We start from the raw sequence: 18,530 nt of genomic DNA, 5'->3' as shown, positions 1-18,530 counted from the left end.
CACCTTAAATAAATTGTATTGTCTTTCTCAGGTTTTTTTTCTAAACTGGTTTATTCTATAGTTAATGTCTCCTATCTTCAGGGTGTCTTGCTTAGCAATCTTTGATTATGTACTTTTCCTATCTGAATTCTAGAGATGCAGCAGTTTGTAGAGGCTATTCAAACTGTGCATTGAGTCATATCACTCCTCACTCCTTTCTTATTTCAGCAAATTTATGGTAACTTTACCAGACATTTTCCAGAAAAAATATTTCTGATGATTTCAAAGAATTCTTGATGTAATTTTGGCTCTTAAAACCACTTATTAGATTTCCTGTTGTATAGCACGATACTCTTCCAGTTGTACACTATATTCTAATAACTTAATATTAGAAATAACTAACACAGTCACCTAACAAAGCCTATTTGCAGTACAGTAACATTATATTATTGTAGATGTTAAAATATATATTCTATAAGGATGGAATGAACATGGGAAATTTAGGAAATACAGAAACAGTAAAGAAAAAAGAGACTATTTTACTTGACTACCATTTTAAAGGAACCTTCAGGGAGAAGACTGTTTCATATAATGAATCAAAGATTATATTAACTTAAATTCCTTTTTGCTCCTGCCTTTCAGACACAAAATAAATTCATATAATGCGGGAAATCTTTTCAAATTCAAAACCTAAACACAGGCCATATCTGCTCTGGTATTTGTATTTACCTATCCACAGAGTATTTACACAAGTGATGCTGTATGTGTACATAATGCTGTTAGCATGCACAATGCAAATGGGCAACACTATCTCTGACAAGACAGATAAAAACCAGATAACACAACTTCAAACTTCACCACAGTTCTGGCTTCTTGCATTTTAACATAAATCTTCATATTCCTATCAAAGGATTCATTTGGATTTCTAAATATTTAATGATGCTCTCCCACTTTTTCACGCATCGCCTTGAAAGCACTTCAGACTTCAAAAAAGGTAAGGAAATATGTTATTTCTACTCTGCAAATGTAAAAAATCAGGCACAAATGAATGTTTTTTTCAACTCTGGTATTTCAAATCTCAAACATCTTCGTTAAATTATGCTAGTGTCCACCAAAATGCAGAGCCATTTCTCACACTCCTTTCTTTTCCAAGTTCCCTGTCACAGTAAATGTAGAGCCTTGAAAATAAGCTGGCCCAGCCCTTTAGAACTGGAATCTGCACAATGCTCTTGTACTTTCAAGTGGCACTCCCTAAGAAAGGTGCTACTGAAACTGTGTTTGCCCAGGCAAAACAAAATACAAAAATGCAGTGATTATATTATGCTAAAGGTATTATCATGGCACAATTACACCGTGAAAATACTGAAGGAAGAATAATATTGATTGAATAGGAGTACTGTAAACATGCTAATGTCTTATCATTACAACATGTGAAATGAAGAGAGGACTCCACGTTTCTGAAATTTTGTCAAAACCCTTTATTTTATAAAAATCACAGGATCCATTTAAAAGGTTGACTGAATACATTCTGGTAGGAATGAATTAGAAATTAACTAACTTTAACTTGATGATTCAGAAATCAACTTCAATTGTCACACACCAAATGAGTTTGCCAACATAACACCACTGAACAGGTAGAGCTTGGTTTAGTAACTGTGTGTGCTTAGATTTGTCCAAGAGCCACAGACTAATGCTCTCCTTGCCACAATGACATTCTGTAGGAAGCACTAACAATATGATACCTTCAAAACTATTTTCCCATTAAAGCCAGAAAACTGCACTGACCTTCCACCAACCAGAGACACTCAGAAAGCCAGTGAGGACTTATGGAGCTTTTTCCATATTCAGCAACACTGAACAGCATTTTAATCTTTTTCTTCTTTAGCCTTACACAGACTTTCACAGGGTAGTTAATTACTCATGGCACTTCCTGTGGCAGCTGTCAGATTTGTCTTGAGACTGGCCAGCTAGGCACCATCTAAATTTTTCTCTTCATCTCCCTGCCATCCATGAGGGATGTCCACCAGGATCTTCCAGATTAACTTCAGAAATCTGCCATTTTATCAGTATGGCGAAATTAATCCACCAGTAAGCTTAAGAAAATACAGTTCCCTGGAATTCCAGGTGCTGGGTTGGGATTCCTTTCCCTGATCTGCCATATCCTTTCTTCAAATGAGTTATTAGGAGTCATTATATACCAGAAATTACTTTAAATAAAGTAATTAAGGATAAAACCTATTAATGGAAAGCAACCGAACTAGGAAAACTCTGTGTAGGCTCAACATTAGGGCTGATGTGACTTAGAGCCTACAGAGACTGCAAATGCAGCCCTCCTGAAACAGCTCAAACTGTGTTTCAGCTTGCAATTTTGCTTTCTCACATGAAACACTTACTGAACTCTTCTGTGGTTCAGCAGGAGATGCACTGACCACTGGGTGCATATTCAGTGTAGAGCTGCCACGTGGCTGTTCTGGATGGAAAAGGGAGTCCAGGTCAGGATCTGCAGGACTGCAATGCAGAGTGGAACCAGACACACCAGGTAGAACATGGCATCGTGGAGATCTAAAAAAGACCTGCTGAAACAAATGAGAACACAGCTTTCAGTGTGAAGATTAACATCCATGGTCACTAAATAAGTTATTTTTAAAGCATTCCCATTATATACACAGAGACATGCTACTGTACAGTCAATTCTAAATAAAAGAAATATAAATATCTTGTGTATTTTCTAATTCTGCATACGAATATGTATTTTACGTTGCTTTCTCTAGCTGGGAGGAATTCAGACAATTAGCACACAAAGAGTTAATTTTAATACACTGTAGGCAATCTAAGAAATCCTGCTCACTACTTTCCTGCTCATCTGCATTATGTAATACAGAAATCAATTTAAGCAAATTTCATCCAATTATAGAACAGAGCATCTGAAAAGCTTTAGTAAGACTGAAAAATCTGGAAGAGAAAGAAAAGCAGAAAATGGAAGCAAACATTTTAACATGAAATTCATTTATTAAAGTTGAAATCTGTGCTACTAACTACCCACATAGTGTGTTGTTTTAGCTGCTGAGTGCTAGATAGAAGTTATGATAATTGCACAAAATTCAGGTGTGGTTTCAAGGGCTGTTTGAAATATCAAGCCTTATTTTATTTCGTTTTAACAAATGATTACAAGATAATATAAGCCATAAAAAGAATACATGTGAAATTAACACTCATTTTCATTTTTTCTAATGAATGCATGGCATTTCCTCATGTAAATCTTCTCTAATGAAAAAGAAATAAAAGCATCAGCAAATATGAATCAAAAAAGAAAATACAGGAATTAAATGAGCTCCCTTTTATGAGCAGTATGGTTTCTGACAGCTCAAAGCATGCATTTTGGCATTCATCTAGTAGCTGGAATCATTATCTACTTGCATTTTGTTAATTATGGGATTCTAATTACTTAAATATCAGGAAAGTCAACTCAAGCTGAGAAACAGCCCCTAAGTGAACTTTCTCTCCATGAGGCAGTTTATGTTATTTTCTAATTTTTTTCCTTAGCATTCAGGGATGAGATAAGAGACTCACAGAACAGCTATGGACATGATCCAAAAAACCTGAAATCTGTGAAAAAACCCCCAAACCTCAAGCAGGTTTTTGAGTAAAACCTAAAAGCTCCTCTGAATCATGAAAGAATCAACTCATGTCTCACTCGATTTAACAGAAAAAATGTTTGCAACCTCCAACACAGCCCAGATCCCGTCCTTAGTGCAGACACAGGCTCATAAACGAGCACAGTTTATCTCAAGTCATGTACATGCTAATGCTACATAAGAAAACAAAAGCCCACAGGCTCACAAGCGAATCACTTAATCACTCAGGCAATTGCATTTATGACTGGAAGTGTTCACTAGCAGGCCACTGGTCCATAGCCAATGTTTATTGGCAGTGACAATAATTTACCATTTGGAGTTGTTTACTGGCCTCTATCCAAATGCATTTCCAGTGCACCTACAAGGGAAGGAGCCCACATCATGCACAGCTCTGGCACAACTGCCCCCAGGGACTGCAGGAGCAGTGCCAGCAGGGAGGCCACAGACACATTACTTAACCACCTAACGATGAGAACAGGACTCAGACACAGTTAACAGGATGCTGGGGCTTGCATTTGGCCTGTTGTGCACACTAAAGAGGATTGCAGCTTTCAGTACTAACATTATTCTGTCTTTACACAAAGAGCATCTGCAAAGTTACTCATACTCTGCAATCCTAATTGTTCACTGGAACAATGCTGATTTAAGAAAATAACATTACCTATTGTACTGTAAAACCTTAAGTTATTGCAAGAATTATGAAAAAATATCTATAATACACGAAACAAGGAATGGTGAAATATTTCATTAAGGGACTGGAATAAATCAAGAGCAGAGCTTGGATTTTATCATGATTACAGCTGAACAAGTACCTTCAGAAATTTCCACATCTATGTTTCTTTTTGCACACACAGGAATAAAACATACAATGTTTCCCTAAAGAGCCCTAAAATCCCTCTGAACAGAATGTCATGTAGTTCAGTAATTTAATATGAAAGCATTAACAGTTTAAAGTGCCTTCAATAAATAATGAAGAGTTGCTGCCAAATAACTTCGTTCTGAAGAATGAACTTGAAAAGCACTTTCAAGAGAAGCTGCTGGTAGTTACAGTGGCTCTCCAGAAGAGGGAGGTTTTAAACTAGGCATTTTTTCTGTAGCAAAGAATAAAAAGAATCAAGCCAAACTAAAAAAAAACCAAACAAGAACAAAAACCATCTCAAGCCATACAGGGCAGGTACTGCTTTGCTATGATGATGGAAGAAAGGAATAATCAAGACACCCCATTCTGCAAAGTACTGCTCAAATTTTAAGGATATTAAAAAACACTTTCCCTGACAAAGTGCTGAACTTCTGTGTAGTGACCACATTTCCTAAGGATGTGGCACAATGTGTGAGCAGAGGGGAAGGATCCCCTGTGAGCTGCTGGCAGTACTTTGTCTAACGCAGCCCCAGGTACCATTCCAGCCCATTTCTCCAGCTTGCTGAGATGCCCTGGGATGGTGGTGTGACCCTCTGTGTACCTGCCACAGCCCCAGCTTTGCGTCATCCCCAGACTTCCTGAGGGTCCATCCTGCCCCATCATCCTGGTGATTAAGGAATGCAGCCCAGACAGGCAATATCCACTGCCTTCCCCTGCCCACCAGGCAAGTCATTTAACTGTGGAAGTTTATCGAGTTGGTCAAGCATCACTTCCCCTTGGTGGAGCCATGCTGGCTATTACTGATGATTTTATTGTCCTTACTGTGCCTGGAGGTTTCCAGGATTAGCTGCTCCATCATTGTTGCTACGGTTTAACTTTCAGTTCAAGAAGAAGTAATAATTATTAATAAAGTAAGTCATTAAAAAATAACTTAGAACACAGCAAAGAGTGTATAGACTGCATATTCTGCCTTCTCTCGGTAAACAACATTGCTGGAAACTCTTAAGACATATTTATTCAGGGCCCAAACATTTTATTAACGCAGAGTAAGGGTCCTCTGTACAATCTTCACAAATCACTGCCACTACACCTAATACAGCAAATGCTTTCCTAAACACTTAATAGATATTGCCAGCTTTGGAGAAGGAGGAACAACAGAGCTGAGATTGTATTGGCATGGCTCATAATACTTCATTTTCTGCAATTCACATGTGTGAAATGCTTTTTCCCCCCCAAAACAGTTTGAGCCTATTTTAAACAATCTCTTGTATTTAATTTCTGTTTGTCCCCAAACAACTTCGTCCTAGTGCAAGAGTATTTTAACTGTCTGCCTATGGCTGAAATACAAGATCAGCCAATAGGTTTTTAATATATATAAGTAATTTTAGCTCAGTCAATGGTCTGAGTACATTGCCAAGGGCAAACTGACTCCCTAGAAACAACTTTGAGTTTTCTGGTCTTGGTGGATTGTGTATCAACCCTGTACTCCATCTGCAAGCAAAGGACATCCCATTCACACACTACATATACAGGAAACACAGGCAAACTGCTTCATATCTAAGAAATTATTTTTTGAAAGGATGGGCAAAAGAAATACTAAATAATATATTTCAGGTGCTCTGATTCACTTATCTCAGCTTTGTAAGTTTTATGCTGTTCCTGGCCCTAGTGAAATAAACAAAATTTCAGCATGACTCAAGTGAACAAACAGACTTTATAGGTTGAGCATTCCAAGTATTTCAAATCTGTATATAATAAATTTATTGTTGCTATAGTCCAGGGGCTACTTACCAGGGAAAAAAGATTCATGACTACTGTGATTTAAAATCCATCCACAAAGGGATCATTTCTCTGATTGAAAGGGATCAGAACTGCAGTTTTTATGTTTCAAATCTGAATTTCTCTGAATCATCAAGATGAATATATTCAGCCCTCTCATATCCACATCCAGTTCAACCTACCGCTCTTCCGCAAAAATCATTCATCTTATTTGACGTTATAATGAGGTTCATGTCCTCTTCACATCATCTCACTGGCTATCTACAGACTGCATTAAAACAAGCTGTTCTCACACACAGCCTCAAACTTAAGCTGCCTTTGCTTCTGTCTGGATGCATTTCTGAAGACCACCTGTTGTTCTTTTATGTCATGCTTGTCCTCACATATTTTTTTAGAAAATTCCTCAAATACAAAATGTTCTCCTAACCTTAGGTGACACATAAGCAGAGCTTTCTCCCTCAGGAGCTATCTCCACAAAAGTTCATATACAATTGTGTTTCCCTATTTCTTGAGGTTTTTACTAAAAATTTAGGACAGCTATGTAGTTCTCAGGATATTCATGTTGTTCCCTCAAGTAAATCCTAATCAGGATTTTTCCGTTTAGCCCTGACTTCAGTTGTTCCTTACGTTGCCACTTCCTCCTGATGGGTCATAAATACAGCCTGTGACCCTTTCAGTGTGGTTATTCCCCATTAATTTGTTTTTATAAAAGTCCACACATGTCCAACTAACCAGCAACCACAGCTTTATGCTGTATTAAGGTCTCCAGGGACTGCAATGAAATCATTAGCATTAGAATGGTAAGTAGTATTGGAGCCAAGATTATACACTCCTACTCGAGGCAAATTCCCTCCCTCCAGTGACCATACTGCTTTCTCTCAATCAAAAAATGGATCTTATTAACATTGTATATTATATATTTAAGGAAGTAGGTTTATGAGGTAAACAAAATGCAGAAGCCAGGACAACATGGATCTTATAAGAGCTACTAGGTGATCTCAAACTTTTTTTTTTATTTTTTTGCAAAAAAACAGGAGCTGGTCATCTACTTTGCTTTCCAAAATTAGGCAGATATCCTCATGTATATTGTTTAATAAATGATTTACTCTTTAAAAAACATTTGTACTTCTACACAGACAAAAACAACTGATAAGTATTTTTAAAGTGTGTATGTTTTTGAAGTTCAGTTGATGCAAACTAATTGCTGATCAATTTGCCTTTTAGATTACAGAGCATTTCACATTATTTTCTAAGATTTAAAGTATCTCTTTTGAACTCACCTTATATCAGGATGACCAGGTACATTATTCAAGTTGTAATATCCATAATGATTTAGTATTGTAACCACAACCATTGGAGCCAAAGATTGGGCAGGCTTGGTAAATAAAGCATTGGTACCAAAAACCATAGAGGAAAGTGGTAATCTAAAATATTTGGGGAAAAACCAAATTAATGCACAACACAAACTTTTTAGTGTATTAATTACAATCGTGATTTTAAAAAGCTTGAAATCCTGTTAATATGCAAATGCTAAAAATCATGACCCTTAGCTTTATCTAGTTCACACATTATAGCAAACAGATCTATTAGCACAATGAAATTTGAATTCATTTGGAAATTAAAGGTTACAAACCTCTGAGGGGTGCATATAAATATATATATATATTAAAAAAAAAAATATATATATATATGCACACATATATATACACACACAGAGCTTGGCCCCAGTTCTGAAGTGACTAGTACTCAAATTCAGCTTGGTGCACTTTGAGTAATTACTGAAGTTCAATTAGACTGAACAGTGCATGGAGAATTAATTACAACTTAAGATTTTGCATGCATAGGCCAGAAAATGAGGCAAATTTTTCCTCATGAAAGCAACAGATCTCCCCTTTGAGGGGCAAGTTCTTTAACAGGGCTGAACCTGCACTTACATAACCACTGATGGAACCAACAGGAAGTTATGTGCACTTTGATAAAAATCCAAAAGATCAGTGAGTTGCAATATGCTATTCTGCAGCAGGTTTTATCACTTTTATTTCAGGGAGATAATGGAACCAGTTACACTTTGAACTTTGCACTTTAGCTAGCATAGGCAAAGCTTTCTTAACACCTTTTCCATCTTAAAAAGGCCTTATTCAGAAAATCATACATGATTACAGATGCATCGAGTTACAAAATAATTCAATTGAAGCTAACAAAAATAAAGCCACAAAAATTGGAAGGACTTGGCTTATATTATAGAATGATAAAAACTAGAGATGACCTAATAATCTAAGTGACTCTACTGAAGTAACTGCAGGAAACTTGAGTAAAGTTCTGATCTTTACTTATGCTAAGTTGCTCTCCCAAAAAGTGCTTCTGTATCAAGGACCCCAGATCACTTACTGTCTTTACTTTGACATAATTTATTACCAAAGGGGGAACAAGGCAAACAGCATGTGTAAAAAAAACCAGACTGACATACCTCCTCTTGTGCTTTATTAAATCTGCATCGACAATATCTGCCAAAGGCAAATTGAACAAGCTAAATGAAGCTTGCACAATTACCCTGAAGAAAAACAAAATATTGAAGATGTTCATAGTTCTTATATTCACTTTCATAATGAAATTGTAACTGACATTCTAACACAAACACATCAACATTGATATTCTGCAAACACACAAAGCTGAGATGTCTTTAAAACTTGGTGATCTATCTGAAAGCATTGCTAGATCTGTTCTTAGTTGAGAAGTAGAGATCAAGATGCAAACCTAAAAGTGGGGGGTTTCCTGCTTTTTTTTCCTGGACATTGGTGTATAAGGTCATGAACACTTTCACAATAAATTTACATTATCAGTAAATGTCATTTAAAATGATCAGGAGAAAAGAAACACCTCAGAAAAAGGAGAAACTGAAGATTTGCTCTTGAATCTGGAAAAGACATGATCACATGGAAGATAAACTTCAAGATGGAAGAATTAGAAAGAATAGCTTACATGCATTCCTATATATGTATTTACGGTGTATATAGCTGTATATAGATATGCATTTAAACACACACATAAAAAAGCTGATTCTTAACAAATAGCTAAATGAAACAAACTCAAGTATTACAATTTCTGTGTCTTATTAAATTTTGGGTGTGATGAGCTTTTACTAACAAGATACTTTGAACAACTAGCACTTCAAACATACAGTCTTTAGGTACCTTAGATTTTTTTTCTTGGAGAAATCAAAATACATCTTCATCATTTAAAACATGCAGATAATGAAATTCAATTTATTGTTCACACAATTCAGTGTTAGAGTAGCCCATGACTGCAATACTGAAAATAAAAATGAAAACAGGGTGGGGAGAGAAAGAGAAAGAAAAGGAGGGCAGGAAAGAACATGTAGAAAGACAGAAATGAAAAAGAACATGAGGAAATAAAAACAAACTGCTATAACACTATGCTGATACAAACAGTTCTTTATCTTTAAGTAAGATTCCCATGTATCATTATATGCTTATGTGAAAATACTACTTCTTGGCATCTTACTACTGAGCACCAGTGGAAATGTGACTCAGTGCTGGTTACCCAAGAGACACCTGAGTTACCCAGATTTGTCTGCAGTGCAGCACACAAGTGGTCCTGCAATACAGGGTGAGGTCTGAGCTTTCGAGCAAACTGACTCTGGGGAGTTCCTCTGCTGAGCTCTTCCATGTCTAGTGGAAAATATGAGATTCTCCTTCCCTTGAATCTCAGGTTAAAGTGACTGAAGGCATGTGGCTGCAAAACGTAATTCCTCTGTATTTTAAAGCTTTTCTTTTCTAAGCATAAATTAAAAGCTGAAACAAAATAAAATAAAAGCTGGGGGAAAAAAGCTGTTATCTGGAGTTTCAACTTTTCTGACAAGTGAAACAGAATGAAAACCATGAAAGCAGAGGCAGAATCTTCATGGTAATGAAATCAAGTGTGTGGTCTGTTAGAAATATTTCAGCTGTGTCTATGAACAGGGGAGTGTATTTACTTACATATTTGTTGTGACATAAAATGCCAACAGGTAATAGTGTTCTTGCCCTAGAAGACACATGACAGCAGCAGCTACTCCTTCATAGTAAAAGGAAAACAAGATGATTCTGTAATAACCAAACTTCTTCAACGAAGCATGACTGAGAAGAACAAGGCACTGAAAAGACAATATGTACACATACAGGATGACAAGATACAGTGTCTCAGCATTAGCAGAGCTATAAAACACGGGCCAGACATAAATTATTAATAGCCTTTAAAGAAAAAAACCTGACCAACAACCCTTTCTAAGAAGTTCAACAAAATAAAAAAATAGAAATTGAACAAAGAAACTGTCTACTGGCTCCTTCTATGCTACCTCTACCAGGTAGTCTCCTTTCACTCAAAAACTAGCCAGCTGAGAACTGCCATGTCCTGAGGGAAATACTGTTTCCCACAGTGCCTAACTAATATTTAATGCTCATGATCTTTACTTTTGATATCCCTGAAAGTATTAGCTTTGCAGTATGATAACTGTAAATCAAGCATCTTGCCATTCAACTGCTGACAAGAAATATTTTCAGTAATTGCTTTTTCATTAATATTACTATTTTCATTGACATTTCTAGAAATCAAGCACGATTTTTAAGTTGGCAAAGCAAGCTCACCAAGACAGCTTTAACTAAGCAAGTGAGAGGCTTTACTAGCAAGCAGAGGAAGGCAGAAGCCAGTGCTTGTGCATGGCTGGGTTTTAATTTTGCCAATCTTGGCAAAAAGTAGATTCTGAGAATCGAGTGACTGGCAAACTCATGAAAATGATATTATGTGCTGACTATAGTATTAACAAACTAAGTTCTTCTACATTGTTCCTCACTTTCCACTTCCAATAGGACATTCTGTAATGAATTGTATCTTTTTATTATATGGGCCTTTGTCACCATCTACACGGTCCTCATCTCTGTCACAAATACACAAACTGTATAAAGATACAGGTTTTCTCCTCTCTTCTGTGTTACAGAGATGAACTGTGTAATATTCAGATGAAGAACAGGAAAGAATTTTCCTTGTACAATTGTTGCCACACTGAAGTGCTTTTTTAACATAACAAATAAAACCAGGATGCTACAGTCAGACAAAGATTACCATGGCAAATGCTATTGTAAAAAAGCTCAAGATTTCTACTTGATCAGGGAGGTAAAACAAATCTGGAAAGTTGGTATAAGAAAAACATCTTGTTATAAGATTAAAGCATAATCTTTGCTCCTGGCTGTTTTCAGGGATTTTGCTGAAAAGTGCCCCCACTAGAAATACTAAGGGATCATTAATGCCTGCTATTGTAAACATCATGTTCCTGTCTCCCTGTAATTGCAAAATAACCCTGTCTCAGGAAGTACTTATGACTTAGAAAATTCCTCACTACTTGCACATCTCTAAGACTTTGTAAGGAAAATACTAACAATGATGCAAATTAAAAGTTGTTTGCCTGTGTAACAGCAACATTTTCCTTGTGGGCAAGTTGTATTCCTCACATCCACTACTAAAAGGAACCTAAATCAGAAGCTGAATTCTAGTTTAGCAGAGGCCACTGAAGCAGAGTTCATAAAAATGAGCTTTATTTTACAAGGGTCGGGTGTTTTTCCAGTAAGTGAAGTTCAGGACACTGCCATCAGAGAATTCTCTTATTATATCTTGAGCTCAAAGGGACAAAACCTGAGAAAAATAAGGTCACGGCAAACCCTCAACGGTTCAGTGACCTTGTAGACAAAGAGTCTCTGGGGAGCAGAGAGAGACTCATTTTCTGAAAGATTGTTCTTTTCACACTGTCACACTGATTTTATCAATAAAAGTGATTGCTACATATTAAATGTAAAATTATTTAAGCTTTCCTAACTTCTGTAGCTTCTCATTTATTTCCAGAGTTCATTATCTAATTTAATCAAAGTTCATTATCTTTCTAAGTTCATTACCATAGTCTGAGCTACAGGGGAAAAAAACCCAAAACCATTAAACCTGTGGTAAGAACAAAAGCTGAAATTAAAGACAGTTAGGAGTTATGGAATTAAAGATCGTTAGGAGTTATGGAACAGAAGGTACATTCAGGATCTGTATGTTTTACATGCAAAAGCCAAAATGGGAACTGAAATTGAGCCGTGAATTCCAGTTGCAATTGCATTTATCTTCTTATAGATACTACTTATCAAAACCCATCACAATTTAATGAATGTAGCAGCCTGATTCTGAGAAATTCTGAACACCATCAGCACCTATGATGAATGTCAGGATAGTCAGATTTTGAGTATCCTGACTTTCAACATTTAACAAGTAAACACAGAGAAAGTTCTAAAAGATCTAGAGAAAGAAGCTAGAAGGCAATGAACAGAGGAATATTTTGTTTACTGCAGACACATATGTTCACATTCTGTGGGGTATATTTTTGCTGCTTTTCTTGTTGTCACATATTACTCTTTAGGGTTCTCTTTCTCTTTTCAGTTCATCACTCCTCCCCCCATCCCTGACTGGGCTCTTAAAGGTATGTCTCTCTCCCCCATAAATATTTCTGAGCAAGAGATCAAACAACAAAATAAATGTATTATTCTCCAAAAGCAGCTGTTTAGAGTTTTGTTTGGTTTCCATGGCTGAGATACCACATATTTCAACAATGCTTTTAATACCTTATAATTTTTTCTGGTATTTTGTGCAGCTTATTTCAGAAACTTCCTGAAGAAGAGCTCAGCCTTTCATTAGTAGTATACAATATTACAAAACAAAACAAAGAAAAAAAGAATTCAGAATTCTGTAGATGTTGCTTTTAGAAATGTTTTATCTTGGCCATGTTTTTCATTCCTTTATGCTTAGGTATTATAAGCACTGTAGGATATGAAACATTCATTCCTTGCCTACTCATGTCTCACATTGTTTTAAACAGATACTCTACCAGCCTGCCTGTCTGCTCTCTCTAACTCTTACATTTGATCAGCCTGCACAGACGTACTTTCTTTTTCTAGAGCACTGGGGAGTGAGATTTATTACTCATTTTGGCCAATGCCTTATGCCAAATACAGCATTTTTTCAAGCGTTAAATGGATTCTGTGAACTATTAAAACACCAGGTTTTCATACTTAGAAATAAAAAAGTATGACTGCCTACCTGAGGACAAATAAAACCTGCTCCATACATGATACTTCTTACTGAGGAAGAAAGGACATCCTTAGGAATAAGATTATCTGCAAAGATCATCATAAAATTGTTGTAGAAGGCTAGGTGGAAGACTTGGAAGAAGTTCATTGTTACAAAACATAGAAAGTTCTTCTCTGTCATGATCTGTTTGGTCAATGAAACTACTGAGGCCAAGGAGAAAGCTCCATCACTGTTTTCCAGATTAGCATTCTCTGTATGGATTTCCCTCTGCTCATATTGACTTGTGCTGTATTTACCTGTGCAACACATACAAGCTGTTGCTAACGCTGCAATCAAAACAGTGAATGCCTGAAAATAGGCAAAGTTTTCCATATTATCTGAGATGAGACCACAAAAGAGAACACTTGTGGACCCAATTAACGTTGCCACTTGGTTGTACTTGATGAGCTGGAGCCTGCTCTCGTGCCGGGTGGAGCTCTCGGCGAAGAGCGCGCACTGCGCCAGGAGCACGAAGGTCAGCAAGGCGTCGAAGGCGCACAGCGAGACGACGAGGTGCAGGCCACTGAGCCAGTCCCCCTCCTCGTAGTGCCCCCAGGGGAACCAGGGCAGCAGGAAGGCCAGCCCATACAAAGGGGCTCCGTACAGAATGGAGAACTGGCGCCTTGCGCAGCACCTCAGCTTGGAGTTGTCCTGTATGTACCCAAACAGGGGGTCATTGATGGCATTCCAGACCATAAACACAACCTGCCACGAACAAGGGAATGTGTCACTACTGTCACTCTTCTACAGAGGTTTACACAAACACAACAGATTTATTTAAAATAAATCTCTATTCAGACAATAAATAAATACATAGAAAAGCTACTCAGGTCAAAACAGACTCTAAAACAATGTCTTATTGGTATTCATAGGCTTATAGAAATCTTGAAAAAATAAGATGAATAAGTAGGTAGGTGACCAACTACATCTGAAATGAACTGTCTCTAAGACTTCACTCTTGCAAAACCTTATATATCTGGGCTTTCATCCTGCAAAGCTCAGATATTATTCTCACAGTAAGTTAATTCAAAACATGAGCTGGCCCATTACTTTCAGGAGACCATTTACAACAAGAGTTACTCATGTGGATAATGACTCGCAGGATAAATGCAGTATTTAAGTACTTAAACAGTCCATAGGAAAGCACTAATGTCAAACTTATCTATGGAGCTGAGGTGCAAGATCAGTTTAGAAAATTACTTCAAGCTATCAAAGGTAAAAATCTTTTCAGCAATTAAGTCTGGAGATTTTTACTCTATAGACTGTAAATAATGTGGTTTATGTGTACGTTCCATTGCTTATGGATTACCTAAATTCAAAGATAATTTACTGTTAATTAACTGCAATGATTCCAAAATTAATGTCATTAAAAGAATCACTTTGTTGTAATAACACTGCTGCGTAGCACAACATGGTAATCAAACTATTCCATTGTTCAGTACCTGTGCTTCATGAAATGCTGCTTCTGAAATTTTGTATCGGTTTAGGAAAAGCTTAACGTAGTAGAAATTAAAAATACTGTTCATCATTCCAGCACCTAAGGTTGTCATGGAATATGCCAGCGCATTAGCATGAATTCCCCAAAGGATCTTCATCTTCCAAGAGTACAGCTCTCTTCTTCCTCAAGTTACAAAAGAGAATTACAACAATCAGTAGAATAATTTTCCAAATTAAAATAATATGGGGGATTTGCTTGTTTCAGAGGTGCAGAAATGGATTCTTACAGGAAAATTTTCCCATTCTTCCTTTTTTTTTTAAATCAGAAACACATTTTACTGAGCTGTTAGACACTGAGCCCAAAATAATAAGAAGTTATTAGGTGACATTTCTAAGTATAATCAGTGCTTAAAAGTCAATGGAACAAGTAGACAAAAATTTAAAAGAAACCTTTCCTAACTGATGCATAGATTCCACTTAAAAACCTACTACTGCTAACAGTCATCTTGGTGTAGAGTTTGAAGTAATCGTACACATTTTAGGTCTTTCTTGCTAGCTATATATTCTTAAAATTATGGACTGTGTTGGAATAAAGTGACTCAACTCATATCCTTACGTATTCCATTGCAATGAATGTCAAATGCAGTGTGCAGGTAGGGGAGTATTTCTTTCAAAACAAATACCAAGTTTTGCCCTTCTGTTTTAAAATATTAATTGCTAAGAAGTCATGGAAGCAGTATTTTCACCTAATAAACCATGAAACAATCAAAACAAAACATCTTTTAATTAACATTTTCATGGTATGGAAGACTGCATGTAAATAAAACACAGCAAGTAACACACAGCATTTTACATATGCCCAAATAACAGAGATTCAGCCCAAGAATAAAGATTTCTTTAATCTATCAATGAATTCAGACAATGAATTTTTAAGATGCTGACCTTTTCCATCAATTACCTTAGCATGTTTGGTGTAAACTATGCCAAGAAAAGAGCCAGCTCCAGTAAACCTCTACTTTTTAAAGCTGTTTAATAGCTACCTAACAGTAGTCCTTGACCATACTTGATTCTATAACCCCAATACAAAAATACTGCCAGGTATCTGTTTTTAACCGAGACTTTATTCATTTTTACATCTGTTGAAGGAAGCTGTCTCCCATTAATTTGGATACTTCAAGTTCAAATTTTAGCCTTACTATGCAGAGCTTTACAACCTGCTTTATGTCAATAGTTCACACTTTGCTCCTCTGCATATTAACAGTTTTACCCTAAATGCAATTTTCATATATCCATCAAAATACTGCGCCTGAATATCTGCTTGATCAGCAGCTCTATAAGCAGCTCCCTGAACTCCTCATAAAAATAACCATGGAAGAAACAGGAAATGAAAGCCAAGGCTGTTTCCAGCCTTCCTGTGGTTTACAAGGCGGCTGAAGAGAGGCTGCTGTGCAGGAAGGGAGGAACTTCCGAATCACCAGGTGAGGACCACGCAAAAGCCACAAATCAGGTAGGGACTGGGGAAGATGGAACAGGCAGCTTTTCCACCCCCCAACACGGAAAATGGAATGTTGAAGAATAATAAGTGTGGATGCACTTCGGCACATATATGTAAGGTGCTGTGATACGAAACGAGACGCAAAGAGTAGGTAACCTCATTCTATAGCTAAGAAAAAGAACCAGCTGACAAACAACTGGAACCCTAGGATTTGTTTTTATTAAAGCCAATTTATTTCTAAGAATAGGACTGATTTTTTTAAATACTTGAGAATTACCATGATATATACCTTCAAACTTGTTTTTCTACAGCCATAGAGACAATTCCATTTTCAGGGGACAAAATTTTGCATTTTTGCAGCAAGTTTGGTTTCACAATCTTTTACTGAGAAACCTATAATGAATAAAAAGGTTATTGAAAAGATGTCCAATTGAAGTATTTATTTTTAAAAATAAGTTTGATATTAATGTAAAAGTCATGACAGTATATTATTAGCAAGCGTCACATTTGCTTTTTCAAACCTTCACAAATATACTTAATGAAATTATTTATATAGTGGATATTAGGGTTTTGGAAAGGTAGATATTTCACCTCTATTTCTACCTGGAGCACCCTACACAGGTCTTCAAAATGGAGAACTGGGAGACTTTCATTTCCTTCAAATTCCATAAGCACCAAGAATAAAAGTGCTTCACACTAACATTACCAGCAAACAGTCACTTCTCAAATCATGTTTGACTCGATTCCTTCTGACACAAATAAAAATGGCCCTCTCCGTTCAGAAAATCTGAAAGAAGGTATTTGAAATTTCATCAACAAAAATCTTCTAACAATGCACAAACTGGCCTCTGGTACCGTGACTAATTGTCATTGTGCAGGGCCTGACACAACTCTACCCTAATTGGTACATCTGGTTCTGCACCTTGTTTATGGAATAGGTTCAATTAGAAGTTGAGGTACCACACTTCCTTCCCCAGAAGTAAGGGGAAGCTAGCACTACAATGAAATCATGCATGAGCATCCCCTCCCTCTTAATAGTCAGCCTTTATATTGAGTACGTAAAAGCACGGGCGCACATTTTGTGACTCACAGAAGGCAAATCGGTTTCAGCAATGTCTAGTGGTTACAACTGTGTTAATACACAGAGGCCAAAAGAACAGGCTGTTCGGGCCACTGAGATGCAGTGTGACATTACCTGCGTTTCTCCCAGAGCGGGATGACAATTGCTAAAGGAAACTAGAACACGAGTCTAAAGAAGAAAAGTGTATTCCAAGAGATAATAGCAAATGTTGCCTGAGGCACACTAGCTGACATCCTGCCCTGCCGTTCTGGGTCCCAAACCGCTGTGCCATGCCCACAGCCCTGACAGACTGGTTGGACACACGTATCTTCCTCATCCTTCTGACGTGACTTGCACCACATTAAGAGTGAAGTCAGAATAAACGCGCTGCTAGTCCTGAGGGTAGCACTGAGGGGAAATGCTCAGGGGCTGCTCACAGAGGCGGCCGGGCTGTGGCACCGGCGGTGCCCGCTCGCCGGGCCCGCGCTGCGGGGCTGCCCCGGCGCTGCGCTCCCGCCAGCCGGGGGCTCGGGGAGCTCGCATGACTGCACCTTTGGAAGGGCTCATCTGCTAAGAACAGGGAAGTTACGCTCGTTTTCCTCAGCAGGTCCCCGGACAGGAACACGGCTCCCTCCGCTTTGTGCGGAAGACAGCCGAGAGCGAGCGGCGGCCGCCCGAGCGAGGTGAGCGGAGGGAGCCAGCCCTTTTCGGACTGACCCTGCACGCTCCCCTCTCCGCCCTCCGCTCCCACACTCCGGCGGGGAGGCCACTCGCACCTGGGCACCACGCCGGGTCCCTCCTCACGGGCTCTTCCCTCAGCGCTCCCAACGCGGGGCAACTACGAGCCCCGGCTTTCCCTACGCCAGGTCGCCCTGCCCCATCCCGGGCCGTGCCAGTCCTGCTCCGCCACGAGCCGCAGCAGACACCTTCAGCAACCGCTCCCCGCCATCAACGCCCCAGAGCGCCGGCGACCACCGCCCCTTCCACAGGCACCGACCCACCTCTTCTGCCGAGAGGCTGCGCACCGCGCGGCGGGGCGGGGCACGGCTACCCCGGGCCCACCCTCCCCTAGCCCTTATTGGCCGCTCGGTATGAATTCACCTTGTGATTGGTCTAGCGCCCTTTCGATCTGTG

At 38.3% G+C, this 18,530-nt stretch overlaps 1 protein-coding gene across 6 annotated transcripts; it reads right to left on the bottom strand.

Annotated features, from left to right (window-relative positions):
* Positions 1 to 1,433: 1,433 nt before the first annotated feature.
* Positions 1,434 to 18,464, bottom strand: LOC116451794 (transmembrane protein 180-like). 6 transcript variants are annotated; one of them, XM_032125588.1, is made up of 7 exons: positions 18,398 to 18,464; positions 14,847 to 15,025; positions 13,375 to 14,109; positions 10,251 to 10,405; positions 8,720 to 8,803; positions 7,533 to 7,676; positions 1,434 to 2,555 (listed from the first exon to the last, which is right to left on the bottom strand). In XM_032125588.1, the coding sequence occupies exons 2-7, from the start codon at positions 14,997 to 14,999 to the stop codon at positions 2,423 to 2,425; spliced, it is 1,404 nt and encodes a 467-aa protein (XP_031981479.1). In that variant the 5' UTR covers positions 15,000 to 15,025; positions 18,398 to 18,464; the 3' UTR covers positions 1,434 to 2,422. The 6 variants fall into 6 exon arrangements, with proteins under 6 accessions (XP_031981479.1, XP_031981478.1, XP_031981476.1 ...); XM_032125587.1 differs by lacking the exon at positions 18,398 to 18,464 and adding an exon at positions 18,173 to 18,269; XM_032125585.1 differs by lacking the exon at positions 18,398 to 18,464 and adding an exon at positions 16,626 to 17,954.
* Between the last annotated feature and the right edge of the window lie 66 nt (positions 18,465 to 18,530).

This window comes from Corvus moneduloides, chromosome 16, assembly GCF_009650955.1.
Source record: "Corvus moneduloides isolate bCorMon1 chromosome 16, bCorMon1.pri, whole genome shotgun sequence".
In the NCBI taxonomy this organism is placed as follows: domain Eukaryota; kingdom Metazoa; phylum Chordata; class Aves; order Passeriformes; family Corvidae; genus Corvus; species Corvus moneduloides.
Note: the sequence above shows the minus strand (reverse complement) of the source record. Positions and strands in the feature narration are given on the sequence as shown.

Excerpts from the sequence above, each read along its gene's own strand:
- LOC116451794 (XM_032125588.1), bottom strand. The coding sequence starts at position 14,999 with ATGAAGATCCTTTGGGGAATTCATGCTAATGCGCTGGCATATTCCATG. Across the intron at positions 10,406-13,374 it reads CAGGTTTTATTTGTCCTCAG|TGCCTTGTTCTTCTCAGTCA; the intron begins GTAGGCAGTCAT and ends TTGTCTTTTCAG. Across the intron at positions 7,677-8,719 it reads TTAATAAAGCACAAGAGGAG|ATTACCACTTTCCTCTATGG; the intron begins GTATGTCAGTCT and ends CAAATATTTTAG.